We start from the raw sequence: 14,375 nt of genomic DNA on the forward strand, positions 1-14,375 counted from the left end.
TAACATATATATCCTAAAATAAAAAAATCAACCTTCTGAAACACAAAGTTCTCATCTCTTCCCTCATCCTGGGAAGGGATATCACCACACAGCACAGCAGCCTTTGCCCAGTGCATTCCCAGAGGAGCAGCTTCTGCTGCCCTGCATGGCCAGAGGGAGCCCAGGCCCATCTCCAGCAGCCCTGGAGCTGCAGAGGAAAACTCCCCCCTTGTGCAGGATCCCTGCTCCAGCAGAGCCACAGCTGGCACTGCAGGAGGGCTGAGCCCCCATGGGATGGGGCTGTGCCACCACCCTGACACACAGGGGGCAGCTCCTGCTCTCACTCTGTCAGTGTTGTTTTAATTTGTTTGTGCTGTTACATTTCTATTTTTAATTTTCCCTGATAAAGAACTGTCATTCCTGCTTCCTTTCCCTGAGAGCCTCTTGATTTCAAAATTACAACAATTCAGAGGGAGGGCGTTTTACATTTTTCCATTTCAGGGGAGGCTCCTGCCTCCCTTAGCACTCTTCTCAAGCCAAGACCCCTCCTCTTCCAGCTGTGCCGTTCCCGGCTCCCTGCCCAACATCCACCCATTCAATCCATCACCACATTCCCGCTCAGCCTCGTCCCGGCTCGCTGAGCCGGGAAACAAAACCACGCCGAGCTTCCAATTTGCTTTAAAATTCCCTGGATTCAGCCCAGTTCCCACAGTTAATGAACTGCCTTGGCAGGATGCGAGCAATTAGAGGGATATTCCCTCTGTTTCCCATTTTTTCCTTATTTTTGGCTGCAATAAAGTGCTAATCCCAGATGGAACGTGGTCCAAAATGGGATAACCCTGAGGGGGAGAAATGGGATGGAAAGAGCAGCTGATTCACAGGGCTCTGTTTGGATTCAGAGCTCCGGGCTGGGATCTCCGTGTGGATTTAGGGATTTGGCAGCGCTGGGGGAATGTTTGGGCTCGGCGCTCTCAGAGGGATTTTCCAGCCGGAAGTGTTCTGATATTCCATGATTTGGGAATGCAGGGATTGTCCTCTTTTGTCCATCACCATGGAAGTGGTGGATCCGTGAGGAGCAGACAGGGAATGTGTTGTTCCTGAGGGGGCCGTGGGTGACACCAGGACCCAGCTCTGCCTTCACCGTCCCCCTCTTCCAGAACCTTCCTTCCACCTCCACCTCATTCCTGAAGAATTCCAGCAACTTCAGGGCTTTGATGTCTCCCCTGTTCCAAATGCTCCCATTTTCCAATGGATTCAAGAGCTCCCAGAGTGGGGACCCATGGACAAAGCCACCCTGGACAGCACAACTCCAAGAACTGTGGAAAGCTGCCTGAAAATCCACCTTAGTGTTCCATGAATCCCCTCGTGGCTGCAAATCCTGGATTTACAGAATCCCAGAAGTTGGGAAACACCTCCAGGCTCATTGAGCCCGAGCTGTGCCCGATCCCCACCTTGTCCCCAGCCCAGAGCACTGAGCGCCACATCCAGGAATTCCTTGGACACCCCCAGAGGTGGGGACTGCACCACCATCCAAGGGTTGTGCCCTGAGTATCCACAGGCTGGTGGAGAACTGGTCCCAGCTTGGACTCCTCCATCCCAATGGAGTCACCTGCAGCATTCCCAGTCAACCCCACTGGGCTGGGATTGCAGCTGGTTCCTGCAGCTTTGTGTCAAGGAATGTCTCTCCCTCCCTGCGCTACACTCTTGGAACTCACGCCTTCAGGTGTGGAGCATCAGATCCTGGAGCACCTGGAGCTGCCAGGGCCACCTGGATCCCCATCCTCACCTGGAGCTGTTCCATGGATCCACCAGTGAGCCCTGACCCCCATCCAGACCTTTCATCCCCTTGGGATCAGGGTGGAATGATGCTTCCTGTCCAAGTGCTACAATCCTGGAAGTTCAGCTCTGTCCTGGAGCACCAGGACCTGCTGGAGGCCACCTGGAGCTCTCCCACCTTCACCTGGAGCTGTTCCATGGATCCACCAGTGAGCCCTGACCCCCATCCAGATCTTTCATCCCCTCAAGATCTGCATGGAATGACGCTTCCTGTCCGTGTGTTACAATCCTGGAAGTTTAGCTCTGTCCTGGAGCACCAGGAGCTGCCAGGGCCACCTGGATGCCACCCTCACCTGGAGCTGTTCCATGGATCCACCAGTGAGCCCTGACCACCATCCAGACCTTTGATCCCCTTGGGATCAGGATGGAATGACATTTTCTCTCCATGCGTTACAATTCTGGAATTTTGGCTCTGTCCTGGAGCACCAGGAGCTGCTGGTGGCTCACCTGGAGCTGCTCCATGGATCCACCAGTGAGCCCTGACCCCCATCCAGACCTTTCATCCCCTTGGGATCAGGGTGGAATGACACTTCCTGTCCATGTGTTACAATCCTGGAAGTTCAGCTCTGTCCTGGAGCACCAGGACCTGCTCAAGGCCACCTGGATCCCACCATCACCTGGAGCTGTTCCATGGATCCACCAGTGAGCCCTGACCCCCATCCAGACCTTTCATCCCCTTGGGATCAGGGTGGAATGACGCTTCCTGTCCATGTGCTAAGATCCTGAAAGCCCAGCTCTCTCCAGGTGTGGTGGAGCACCAGGACTTGCTGGAGGCCACCTGACACCCACCCTCACCTGGAGATGTGCCAATGAGTCCACCATTGAGCCCTGACCACCATCCAGACCTTTGGGATGAGGATGGAATGGCACATCCTGTCCATGTGCTACAGTCCTGGAAGTTCAGCTCTCTCCAGGTGTGGTGGAGCACCAGGACCTGCTGGATCCCACCATCACCTGGAGCTGTTCCATGGATCCACCACTGAGCCCTGACCCCCATCCAGACCTTTGATCCCCTCAAGATCTGCATGGAATGACACTTCCTTTCCAAGTGCTACAATTCTGGAATTTTGGCTCTGTCCTGGAGCACCAGGAGCTGCTGGTGGCTCACCTGGAGCTGTTCCATGGATCCACCAGTGAGCCCTGACCCCCATCCAGACCCTTCTTCCCCTCAAGACCTTCACGGAATTGCACCTTCTGTCCAAGTGCTACAGTCCTGGAAGTTCAGCTCTGTCCTGGAGCACCAGGACCTGCTGGAGGCCACCTGGAGCTCTCCCACCTTCACCTGGAGCTGTTCCATGGATCCACCAGTGAGCCCTGACCACCATCCAGACCTTTCATCCCCTTGGGATCAGGATGGAATGACATTTTCTCTCCATGCGTTACAATCCTGGAATTTTGGCTCTGTCCTGGAGCACCAGGAGCTGCTGGTGGCTCACCTGGAGCTCTCCCACCCTCACCTGGAGCTGCTCCATGGACCCTCCAAGGGCAGGAGATGCCCCTCGGAGCAGCGCTGCGGTGACGCCGCCCTTTCCCAGCAATCCAAGCCCTCCCAATCCCCCCCACAATCCCACATCCAGGATCCCCGTGTCCCGTTACCTCCTGAAGCTCCTCTCCGTGGATTGCTGGTTGGATTTCCCGGGAGGGACATCGGAGCTGTGCCGGTGGCCGGACAGGAGGCTGTCGGTCTCCAGGGAATACCTCCCGTCCCCCTCCGAGTGCACGCTGGGCGTCTCCAGGAATTCCTTGTCATTCCAGGTGCCCACCGTCCCATCCAGAGCCTGGTAGCGGATCTCTATGGAGATGCTGGTCTGGAAGAGAAGGAGACACCATCAGCGCCCGTGGAACATCCCAGGAAATCCAAAAAGCGGGAAGAGCATCGGCCGTTGGGTGTTTTAGCCTTGCTGATCCCAAAGTTTCTGTGTTCCTGGATGTGGATTCTTTGCTTCTTTTTTTCCGCCAAGGCCGGGATTAAATCGTGAGTTGGAATTTCTTGTTGGGACTCAGATGTTTATCTTATCTATGTTCTTATCAGTTCTTATCTATCTTATCTCACAAACCCCGTGTTCTGCAGCACTTCACTCCCACAAACCAAAAATGGAGCCCCGTCTCTCTCTCTCTCCAAGGCCTTTTAAGGATAAACTGTCCAGTTAAGAAATTACACCTAAATTATTTTTACTTTTTAACCAATAACAAACCATCTGTGGCCAGCAATGGGGACTTTTTTATCCAATTACACAAAACCACCCAAACCCATGGAGAAGAAGGTGAAGAAGGTGAAGAACAAGAAAATGAAGAAGATGAAGAAGAAGAAGAAAATGAAGAAGGTTAAAAGAAGAAGGTGAAGAAGAATAAGGTGAAAAAGAATAAGGTGAAGAAGAAGAATAAGGTGAAGAAGAAGAAGATGAAGGTGAATAATAAGGTGAAGAAGAAGAAGAAGAAGAAGAAGAAGAAGAAGAAGAAGAAAATTAAGAAGAAGAAGAAGAAGAAGAAGAAGAAAATGAAGAAGATGAAGAAGAAGAAGAAAATGAAGAAGATGAAGAAGAAGAAGAAAATGAAGAAGATTAAGAAGAAAATGAAGAAGATGAAGAAGAAGAAGGTGAAGAAGAATAAGGTGAAGGTGAATAATAAGGTGAAGAAGAAAATGAAGAAGAAGGTGAAGAAAAAAGAAGGTGAAGAAGAAGATGATGAAGAAGGTGAAGAAGGAGGTTAAAAGAAGAAGGTGAAGAAGATGAAGGTGAAGAAGAGGAAGAGGAGGAATAAGAAGAATAAGAGGAAGAAGAAGAAGAAGAAGAAGAAGGTGAAGCAGAAGAAGATGAAGGAAAAGAAGGAGAAGAAGAAGGTAAAGAAGAAGAAGAAGAAGGTGAGGAAGGACCAGCCACTGCCCTAAAACCTCCATCCTGCCCCATATTTATTACCATATCCTAAAACCCCAAACTCCAAGTTTTCCACCCTGTGACATCACACACTTCTACCCCACTCCACACCCACAATCCCAGTGCTCTCAATCAATTCTGGAAGCTTCTCCACAGCCTCAGGTCAAGTGCAGTGCTCTCCTGGGGCTCAGAGTGTGTCAGCACAGAAAGTCTGGAATTCCCAGCATCCAGGGTTCCAACATCTGGACACCTGGAGAGCAGCTTTGGGCTGGGGAGGGATCTGACCATGGGCCTGGCTCACCAGGAATTCCTGGTGCATCCCAGACCAGCAGCAGCAGGGAGAAGGAAAAGCCCGGAAGAGCTGCAAACCCTGGGAGCAGCTGGAGGCACCAGGAGCAGATGGAGCCGGTTCCTGGTGGAGCTGTGTTCCCTGATCCACCACTTTGTTGGGAATTTCACCCTGGGATGCTGCTAATCCATGGATTTGTGGGGCTGCACTCCAGCCTGATCCTGTCTCCAGGCAGGGCAGGGATTTTTTTAGGAATGGGCATCCCTGGGGAATCTTGAGGAGCAGCTGGCGGCTGCTGGAGGAGCAGGTGGAGCCGGTTCCTGGTGGAGCTGTGTTCCCTGGTCCACCACTTTGTTGGGAATTTTACCCTGGGATGCTGCTCATCCATGGATTTGTGGGGCTTCACTACAACCTGTGTCCATGCAGGACAGGTTTTTTTTAGGATTGGGCATCCCTGGGCAGCCCTGGGGAGCAGCTGGAAGCACCAGGAGCAGATGGAGCCAGTTCCTGGTGGAGCTGATCCACCACTTTGTTGGGAATTTCACCCTGGGATGCTGCTAATCCATGGATTTGTGGTGCTGTACTCCAGCCTGGTCCTGTCTCCAGGCAGGGCAGGAATTTTTTTTAGGATTGGGCATCCCAGTCTTGGATCGGCTCTGGTTTGGATCTCCCAGTCTGGTGGGAAGGGACCTGGCGCTGGCCGTGTCCAAGCCTCATCTCAAGCTTCTCATGGATCACGGAATCCTGGAATGCTTTGGGTGGGAAAGGACCTTCAAACCATTCCCAATTTCATTTCCAGGGTGCTCCGACCCCAATGTGCAGCCTTGGCCTTGGACACTCCCAAGGATCCAGGGGCAGCCACAGCTTCTCTGGGAATTCCAGCCCCGCCAGGAATTCCTTCCCAAAATCCCACACCCAATCTTTGATCCAAACCTCCTTGGACGAACCAACTCCGAGTGAGTTCCTCTCCCTTTTCCACGTGGCCATCCCCAATCTGCTCCAGGTTGCAGCAAATTCACATTTGGAGCTTTAAAGTATTTTTCTCCCTAAAATATTTCTTTTTTTTTTCCCTAAAATCTTTCAATTTTTTCTCTCTAAAATCTTTCATTTTTTTCTCCCTAAGATATTTCCCTTTCTTCTCTCTAAAACATTTCCCTTTTTCTTCCTAAAATCTTCCCCTTTTTTTCTCTCTAAAATCTTTCATTTTTTTCTCCCTAAAATATTTCCTTTTTCTCCCTAAAATTGTTCCTTTTCTTCTCCCTATTTCCCTTTTTTCTCCCTAAAACATTTCCCTTTTTCTCCCTAAAATCTTCCCCTTTTTTTCTCTCTAAAATCTTCCCTTTTTTTTCTCCCTAAAATATTTCTCTTTTTTCTCCCTAAAATCTTTCTTTTCTTTTTTTCTCCCTAAAAGCTTTCCCTGCATTCCAAACGGAATAAAATCCATGAGATTTCATCCCGCTGCCTTTGCTCTCGTGGCCAAAATCCTTCTAAAAGCTCAGATTTGGACAAAGCAATTTGGGGAGGAAAAAAAAAAAAAGGCAAAAAGCAATTCCCAGTTCATTCTCCTGGAAAATGCCTCTTTTAAAAACCCATCAGCTGCTGACAAGATTAAAGCACAAGGAGAAAAAGCACTTTTCTTTTCCACCTCCACTCTGCTTCCATGGAGAAATTATATGTTATTTTGGGTTCAAAACCAACTGATTTTAGGTAAAAAAAAAAAAAAAAAAAAAAAAAAAAAAAAAAAAAAAAAAGAAGTTAAAAAATGGGGGTAGTGGGGAAATTTATTTCTTACAGAAACCCTCCTTTTTCCATGTTTATGTTTGAGAGGAGGTGCAGCATCCCCTCCAAACAAGGGGGTACTGGAAGGGCTGGAAAATCCAAGATTTGGGAAGGCAGCAACAATTCCAGAGGGATTCCGTGCATCCCGCGCGTGACAGCCGAAGGGTGACTCAGTCCCAGCTGGGAATGGAGCTCTGGGCGAAGGTTTTGATTGATTTATCTTCTTTTTTCTTTTTTTTTTTTTGGCAAAATCCAAATTCGAGTCAATCGCACCTAATTCCCCCCCCCCCCCAAAAACTATTGGAGAATGTAAAAAAAAACAAAAACAGGAAACGAGGAGGGAAAAACAGGGATCAACGTTGGAATATTCATTTTTTTTTTTCACATTTTCAGACATTTTGGGGTTAAAATCTCCTTTTCCAGCTGGATTTAGGAGTTTAAAAAAACCCTTTCAAGGCAGGAAAAATTAAGGATATAACAAAGAGAAAGATCTGTGGGATGAGTGGGATCGTGCCTTGGATGGGCAATTAGGAGGTGTGGGTTGGAATCGGGAGAAATTCCCGTTGGGAACAATGGGATGGGAAAGAAAATCAAGGGGGAGAAAAATCCCCGCAGAGCTGGGAGGGGTTGATCTTTCCCAGGGGATTTTAAATTGATTTTTTTGATGGGCGTCTTTTTCCTGCTGCCGGAGGGAAAAAAAAAAAAGAAATTAATTCTGAACCATCCTGGCTTTTCTGTTGCAGGAGAATGGACACAGCCGGAATTTTGCTCCCGGCTCCAGCGTTCCAGGAGTTTTTAATCTCCTGGACAAGGCCATAAAGGCAGGAGGGAGGGCGGGAGCTGCCAGGGAGGGTTCTCGGAAAAAAAAAAAAGTAAAATTATTTCCAACCATTTCTTTGGGTTCCATCAGGGAAAAATGAGGCTGTTCCCAGAAACTGCCTCGGGATGGGTAGGAAAGAATCTTGAATCCCATCCCATTCAAATCCCAACACTTCCCACCATCCCAAGGTTTTCCAGCTTTTCCTTGGATGCTCCCAGGGATTCTCTGGGAATTCCAGCCCAGCCAGGAATCCCTTCCCAGGATCCCACCATCCCAAGCTCCCCTTTCCCACTGGAAGCCATTCCCTGGCTCCTGCCCCTCCAGCCCTTGCCCCAATCCCAGCTCTCCTGGAGCCCCTTTGGGATGGGGAAGCGGCTCCAAGGATTCCCTGGATCCTCCCCTGATCCAGCTGCACATTCCCAGCTGCTCTCCCAGCCTGGCATTGGATCCAGCCCCATCCCGACCCCTCCTTGAGAAGCAATTTCGGGATCCAGGGGCTTCTCTGGGAATCGGGGACTCCAGGAAGGGTCTCCCCTTCCCTTTTCCATGCCCAGATTCCATAAAAATCCCTTGGGATGGATCCTGAGTGTCCTTGATCCCAGAATCCCAGAATGGTTTGGGATGGGATCCATGGACCTTCAATCCCATCCCAGGGACACTTCCCACCATCCCAGGGTGCTCCAAATCCACCCTTGGACACTGCCAGGGATCCAGGGATTCTCTGGGAATTCCAGCCCAGCCAGGAATCCCTTCCCAGGATCCCACCATCCCAAGCTCCCCTTTCCCACTGGAAGCCATTCCCTGGCTCCTGCCCCTCCAGCCCTTGCCCCAATCCCAGCTCTCCTGGAGCCCCTTTGGGATGGGGAAGCGGCTCCAAGGATTCCCGGGATCCTCCCCTGATCCAGCTGCACATTCCCAGCTGCTCTCCCAGCCCCGTGCTCTCCTCTGGACTCTGACTCTGTTTTCCCAAACCCTTGGATCACACGGAAAATCCCTGAGGCAGCTCCTCGCCTGGAATCCCACAATTTCCGCACCCCTCTGGGAAAATCAGGATGAGAACACCCCCCTCATCCCGAACCCCCATCCCGAGGGGAAAACCTTCCCCTTTTTGGAAAAATCTCCCCCTTTTCAGAGCAGCCGCCGCTTCCCTCTCTGCTTTCCCATCTCCCGGGAGCCGTTTCCCATGGAAACGGAGTTTGGGAACCGGCTTGGAAACGCGGCTATTTCTGCTCCCGATATCCAGCCCCGGGGGTTCCATTAAAAATCAGCCTCCCCTCTCTTTTTCCCGGGAAGCCGCGGCCTCATCCAGCACCAAGGACAGGGGCGGAGGGGAGGAATTCCTGGAATTGTCAGGGAGGAGAGCGGGATTTCATTAAGCGGCTTCTCCTGGGGGGGGATGGAGGGAGCGGGACCAGTAAAAGCCAGGAATGCAGTCCCGAGGAGGGAGGGGAAGTGCAAGGAACGCAGGTGTGCTTGGCGAAAAAATAATTCCAGCTGCTGGCTGGGTTATTGGGGATTCGCCTGGTGAAAATCGCTCTCCAGGGGAGGAAAATCCCGTATTTTTGGGATCTTTCGGTGTCACAAAGGGCAGAGAGGGAAATGGATGGGTGGAAGTTGGATCCCCCCCCAAATTTCTGGTGGCAAAGTAATTCCTGATGGCCTCCTGGCCTGGCCGGGGCTTGGGATGGGATCCTGGAATCCCAGACTGGTTTGGGTGGGAAGGCACCTGAAATCCCAACTCATTCCAGCCCTGAAAGTTCCCACTGTCCCAGGCCACTCCAAGCCACATCCAGCCTGGCCTTGGACATTCCCAGGGATCCAGGGGTGGCCTCAGCTTCTCTGGGAATTCCAGCCCAGCTCCTTCCCGCCCTCCCAGCCAGGAATTCCTTCCCAATATCCCACCTGTCCCTGCCCCTTTGAAAGGGATGGAACTGGATGAGCTTTAAGGTCCCTTTCAACCATCCAAACCATTCCATGATTCCATGATGAAGGACATTCAGGATCCATCCCGAGGTATTTTTATGGAGCTTGGGGATGGAAAAGGGAGGGAGGAGGAAGGGAGACCCTTCCTGGAGTCCTGAGATTCCCAGTGAACCCCCTTGTTCCCAGAATTCCTCCCAGAGAGGAGCTGGGATGGGGATGGATCCAATCCCAGACTGGGAATGCGCAGCTGGATCAGGGGAGGATCCAGGGAATCCTTGGAGCCGCTTCCCCATCCCAAAGGGGCTCCAGGAGAGCTGGGATTGGGGCAAGGGCTGGAGGGGCAGGAGCCAGGGAATGGCTTCCAGTGGGAAAGGGGAGCTTGGGATGCTGGGATCCTGGGAAGGGATTCCTGGCTGGGCTGGGATTCCCAGAGAATCCCTGGATCCCTGGCAGTGTCCAAGGGTGGATTTGGAGCACCCTGGGATGGTGGGAATTGTCCCTGGGATGGGATTGAGGGTCCATGGATCCCATCCCAAACCATTCCGGGATTCTGGGATCAAGGACACTCAGGATCCATCCCAAGGGATTTTTATGGAATTCAGAGATGGAAAAGGGAAGGGAGACCCTTCCTGGAGTCCTGAATTCCCAGTGAAGCCCCTGGATCCCACAATTCCTTCTCAAGGAAGAATCAGGATGGGGCTGGATCCAACGCCAGGCTGGGAGAGCAGCTGGGAATGCGCAGCTGGATCAGGGGAGGATCCAGGGAATCCTTGGAGCCTTTTCCAGAGGGAAAGGAGAGCTGGGATTGGGGCAAGGGCTGGAGGGGCAGGAGCCAGGGAATGGCTTCCAGTGGGAAAGGGGAGCTTGGGATGGTGGGATCCTGGGAAGGGATTCCTGGCCGGGCTGGGATTCCCAGAGAATCCCTGGATCCCTGGCAGTGTCCAAGGCCAGGTTCAATCACCCTGGGATGGTGGGAGCTGTCGGGGTTGGAATGGGATGGGATTCAAAATCCCTTCCCACCCAAACCCGTCTGGAATTCCGTGATTCCATCCTGCACTCTGCCTCTCCCTGTCCATGCTCGGATCAAACCAGCTCCACCCCTGCTTTTTCCCCATCCCAAACTTCCCGCGCTTTTCCAATCCGAGCTTCTCTTTGTGCCCTCCAGACATTCCCGGCCGCCTCATCCCTTTCGGAGCAGGGGTAACGGGATCAAGGCAAGGAACACCGATATCCCTGTTCCCACAGGGAAACATTCCCGGATTCCCAACATTCCCGGATCATTCCCGGGTCCGTGTGCCCGTGTGTCTCCAGGTTCAGCGGGGACACGGACGCACGGATCCGGGAACGATCCGGGAACGTTTTCCTCGGTGACGCACCTGGATGGCGGAATTGTTGTCATCGATGAGCGTGTCCGTCACCTCCAGCTGCCCTTCCACCACCACCTTCTGCAGCACCATCCGGAACGTCCCAATGAGCCTGCGGAGAAAAGGACGGGAAATCCCGGGAATTCTTGCCCACCGGGGGCCGGGTTTTCACGGGAAAAGGGATTTGCTTCCCGTTTTCCTTGGGAAGAGGGAGAGGTGAGGTCCCGGCTCGAGGCTCAGTGGGGGTGATGGGAAAAGGAGAAGCTGAGAGAGGAACCATTCCAAGGGAATGCTGCCGGGATAAGGGAAGAAGGAGATTTGGGAGCCACCGCTCCTGAATTCCTGGGATGACGCTGAGAGATCCCAAAGAGGCCTTTTCCATACGGAATGTCCACAGCAGACGCCTTTAACTTTGTTATGTCCCTGATTTTCCACGCTGGTGACTCAAACAAGGAGCAGGGACCACCCCTCATCCCTCGGCACCAGGCCATGGAAATCGTGGAATGCTTTGGGTGGGAATGGACCTTGGAGCTCATCCCGATTCCTTCCACCATCCCAGGTAGCTCCAAGCTCCAATGATACAAAGGGATTCTTCCCAAAATCCAACCTGAACCTCCCCGTGGCCATTTCCTCTCATCCTGTCCCTGTTCCCTGGGAGCAGATCCCGATCCCCTCTGGATCCTCCTAGGGAATTGTGGAGAGGGAAAAGGTCCCCCCGAGCCTCCTTTGCTCCAGGCTGAGCCCCTGCCCAGCTCCCTCAGCCCCTCCTGGGGCTCCATTCCCTGCCCAGCTCCCTCAGCCCCTCCTGGGGCTCCATTCCCTGCCCAGCTCCCTCAGCCCCTCCTGGGGCTCCATTCCCTGCCCAGCTCCCTCAGGCCCTCCTGGGGCTCCATTCCCTGCCCAGCTCCCTCAGCCCCTCCTGGGGCTCCATTCCCTTTCCCAGCTCCGTTCCCTTCCCTGGACACGCTCCAGCCCCTCCAGGTCTCTCCCTGCAGGATTTCCACCTCCATCCCTCATTTTCCCCATTCCAAGCTCGGATCCATCCCTGCAGGGCTCTGTCTCCAAGGTGCCCCGCAGGACATGGAACGGGAAAACCTTTCCTCCGTTTGCTCCATAATTCCCATTCCAGAAGCAATAATGCATCCCATGGAAACATCCTTCTTCCTCTCCAAGGTGAGGAAAAAGCCGCTGTATCCACCTGGATTTCGGGGTTTGGGAAACAGCGTTATTCCCCATCTGCCAGAGCGGCAGCACTTCTGTTTTGGAAAGCATTCCTCGGGTTTATTCCATGGAATATCCCGAGCTGGAAGGCTCCCACGAGGATCATCCAGGCCAATTCCAGCTATTCCTCAGGGGTGGAGCCTGCGGGACTCCAGATTCCTGCAGCTCTCCCTGCGTTTTTTTTTTAACCTGTCTGGAATCTAGAACATTCCCGGGTGCGGTGGTGGCTTCCCTGCTCCTCTTGGATCCAGGTGGATCCGGGGGCTTTTGGCTCCCAGGTGCTCCATGCCTGGAGAGGGCTGAGGAAGGAACAGGAAATTCCTCCTGGAATATCCCCCTGCAGAGCTGCTCCAGCTCTGGGATCCAACATCGGGACCTGGAGCCGCTGGAGTGAGTCCAGAGGAGGCCCTGGAGCTGCTCCAAGAACTGGGAAGAGCTGGGAATGCCCAGCTGGAGAAGGGAGGGATCCAGGGAGACCCCAGAGCCCCTTCCAGGAGAGCTGGAGAGGGACTGGGGACAAGGGATGGAGGCACAGGACACAGGGAACGGCTCCCACTGGGAAAAGGGAGCTTGGCATTGTGGGATCTTGGGAAGGAATTCCTGGCTGGGAGGGTGGAGAGGGGCTGGACTGGAATTCCCAGAGAAGCTGTGGGTGCTCCTGGATCCCTGGGAATGTCCCAGGACAGGCTGGACGGGGCTTGGAGCCACCTGGGATAGCGGAAGGCGTCAAAGTTGGATCGGGACAATCCTTAGGTTCCCTTCCCACCCAAAGCATTCCATGAATCCCTGACAAAACCAGAGCCATTCCAAGCCCTGCAGCAGAGGGCAGGGATTTGGGAAGGAATTCCTGGCTGTGGAGGTGGCGAGCCCTGGCACAGGTTCCCCGGAGAAGCTCCTGTCCTTCCTGGGATCCTTCCTGGGATCCTTCCCGGGATCCTTCCTGGGATCCTTCCTGGGATCCTTCCCGGGATCCTTCCTGGCATCCTTCCTGGCATCCTTCCCAAGCCGCTTCCCCCGGCGGGATCCGAGCAGGACGGGATTAAAAATTCAGGACCCGCCTGTGCCGCCGTTCAATTCCGGCTGTTCCATAATTCATCGGGGCCCTGCTCCCTCCCTTCCCCGCCGTTTCTGCTGATGGAAAAAAGGGAAATTTTCTGGGTCACCCGTAATTTTATCAGCCCTGAGGAGCAGCTCGGGTTTCCGACCCCAGCCAGGCTGGTTCTGTGCCTGGAGCTCACTCGAATCCCAGGATCGGGGAGTCTGGGATGCTCCAAATCCCGGGAGCCGCCAGGCTTTGCCCTTGTGGTGCATCCCAAATTCCAGGGATGCCTCCTGTTTCCCCGAGGCGATTCCAGGGACACGGGGGGAATAGTGAATCCCATGAATCTGGTCAGGCTTTGCCAGCACTGGAGTTTTCCAAGGGCCAGAATTCCACGTGTCTGTGCCAAGAACATCCTCCAGCCCAGGAAATCCCGTTTTCCCTCCCCTGCTCCCTCAGCCTTTGGATGCTGCTGGATCCATGGGCAAGGTCTGCTCCTGAAGCCAGGGAGAGGCTCTTTTTGGGAATGGCATCTCTATCCATGGATCCATCCATCCATCCATAGATCCATCCATCCATCCATGGATCCATCTCTCCGTCCATTCATCCATCCATGGATCCATCTATGCATCCAGGGATCCATCCATGGATCCATCCATCCATCCATCCATCCATAGATCCATCCATCCATGGATCCATCTCTCCATCCATTCATCCATCCATGGATCCATCCATCCATCTATGCATCCAGGGATCCATCCATGGATCCATCCCTCCATCCATCCATGGATCCATAGATCCATCCATCCATCCATCCATCCATCCATCCATGGATCCACCCATCCATCCATGGATCCATCCATGGATCCATCCATCCATCCATAGATCCATCCATCCATCCACCAATCCATCCATCCATGAATCCATAGGTCCGTCCATCCATCCATCCATCCATCCATCCATCCATCCATCCATCCATCCATCCCCTGGAACTGACAAGAGCCAAATCCTGGGACCTCCCCCCCCAGTTTGTTCCCCACTTCCAGAGGCCCCTGGAAAGGTGGGATAAGGGAAGCAGAGGGATTCCACACCTTTTGGCCCCTTTTCCCAGGGAATTATCCTGCTGAACCCTCATGGAAGTGCCCAAGGCCGGGTTGGATGGGGCTTGGAGCACCCTGGGATGGTGGAAGGTGCCCATTCCAATTTGGAACCTGCAGCTTTTCCACGGATTTCCAAATCCCCGCTTGGGCAA

General features: G+C 53.2%; 1 protein-coding gene across 5 annotated transcripts in view; it reads right to left on the minus strand.

Annotated features, from left to right (window-relative positions):
* Nucleotides 1-14,375, minus strand: part of OTOF (otoferlin) — a 117,597-nt gene that overhangs the window by 87,396 nt on the left and 15,826 nt on the right. For all 5 annotated transcript variants that reach the window (XR_011676851.1, XM_071417161.1, XM_071417159.1 and 2 more), the window contains exons 4-5: nt 10,876-10,975; nt 3,412-3,623 (exon numbers count right to left, since the gene is read on the minus strand). Coding sequence is in view for 4 of the 5 variants with exons in the window: in XM_071417161.1 (XP_071273262.1) it covers nt 3,412-3,623; nt 10,876-10,975 (312 nt within the window). In the remaining variant the exon portion in view is untranslated. The remainder of the gene's footprint in view (nt 1-3,411; nt 3,624-10,875; nt 10,976-14,375) is intronic.

The sequence above is a fragment of the Agelaius tricolor genome, unplaced genomic scaffold, assembly GCF_023055355.1.
Source record: "Agelaius tricolor isolate 1412-34295 unplaced genomic scaffold, bAgeTri1.0.p SCAF_68, whole genome shotgun sequence".
Classification (NCBI taxonomy): Eukaryota; Metazoa; Chordata; class Aves; order Passeriformes; family Icteridae; genus Agelaius; species Agelaius tricolor.